Below are 1,213 nucleotides of genomic sequence, written 5' to 3' on the forward strand. Positions count from 1 at the left end.
TCATCTTTTGTCATCTGGCATCAACTTCTTACTCCATAACATCCTCATGACATTTTTCACTTCTGCATTCCTCAGAGTATAAATCAGAGGGTTGAACAAAGGTGTCCCAGTTGTATAAAACACAGCTATCATCTTATCCATGGAGAAGGTGGTAGCTGGGCGAGTGTATATAAATATGCAAGGACCAAAGAACAAGACGACCACGATGATGTGGGAGATGCAGGTGGAGAGGGCTTTTTTCCTCCCTTCAGCACTGTGGTTTCTCAGACAGTGCAAGATGAGGGCATAGGATAACACCAGCATGAGAAAACTCACTGTGCAGATGGCCCCGCTGTTGGACACCAAGAGGAAATTGGTCACATAGGTGTCTGCACAGGCAACTTTCAACAAAGGCTGCAAGTCACAGAAGTAGTGATCAATTACATTGGGACCGCAGAAAGGCAGACTCAAGACTAGAAAAATCTGAGCTGATGAATGCACGCAGGACCCCAACCAGGTCAGGGACATTAGCACACCACAGACTTGATGACTCATGATGGTCGTGTAGTGTAGAGGCTTACAGATGGCCACATAGCGGTCAACAGCCATGAGGACAAGGATGAAGATCTCCAGGCAGCCAAAGAAATGGAATGTAAAGACTTGGATCATGCACTCACTGAAAGAGATAGTGGCATTCTTCAGAAGGGCATCAGCAATCATCCTAGGGGCTATGGAAGTAGAGAAGCAGGCATCATATACGGATAAGTGGAAAAGGAAGAAATACATTGGACTCCCAAGTGCCCTGCTGGTCTTGATGGTAACAATAATCAACGAGTTACCCAACAAGGTCCCCAAGTAGAAAATCAAGAAAATGACAAACACTATTTTCTTCCTAACAGGATCTTGTGTCAACCCAAGCAGAACAAACTCAGTCACATTATTTTTCAGCTGCATAATTTCATGAAAGGGGAGAAGAGATGAATGCAAAATGATTAATCTGCAAGAGATAAGGAAATAATTCACAGGATGTTACATGATATTATGAAATATTGCTTTTGGAGGCCATTGTACCTGTGATTTCTTTATGACTCATGTTAACACTTTGTGTAATAATTTTTAATGGTCACTGGAAAGGTTTACTGTGAGTTTCAAATAAGCTTCTGAAAGTAATAATTTCATATGATTTTCTTTTTAGAAAGCTTGCTACATTTGATATCATTATTGATTAAATTTT

At 41.1% G+C, this 1,213-nt stretch overlaps 1 protein-coding gene across 1 annotated transcript; it reads right to left on the reverse strand.

The window, feature by feature from the left end:
* LOC136175133 (olfactory receptor 4C16-like) lies at positions 1 to 933 on the reverse strand. Its single transcript, XM_065945441.1, has one exon. It carries the CDS (start codon positions 931 to 933, stop codon positions 1 to 3), a length of 933 nt encoding a protein of 310 aa, XP_065801513.1.
* Positions 934 to 1,213: the final 280 nt, after the last annotated feature.

Source organism: Muntiacus reevesi, chromosome 9 (genome assembly GCF_963930625.1).
Source record: "Muntiacus reevesi chromosome 9, mMunRee1.1, whole genome shotgun sequence".
Taxonomy (NCBI): domain Eukaryota; kingdom Metazoa; phylum Chordata; class Mammalia; order Artiodactyla; family Cervidae; genus Muntiacus; species Muntiacus reevesi.

Bases quoted from the DNA above. Each gene is read 5' to 3' on its own strand.
- LOC136175133 (XM_065945441.1), bottom strand. From the start codon at position 933: ATGCAGCTGAAAAATAATGTGACTGAGTTTGTTCTGCTTGGGTTGACA.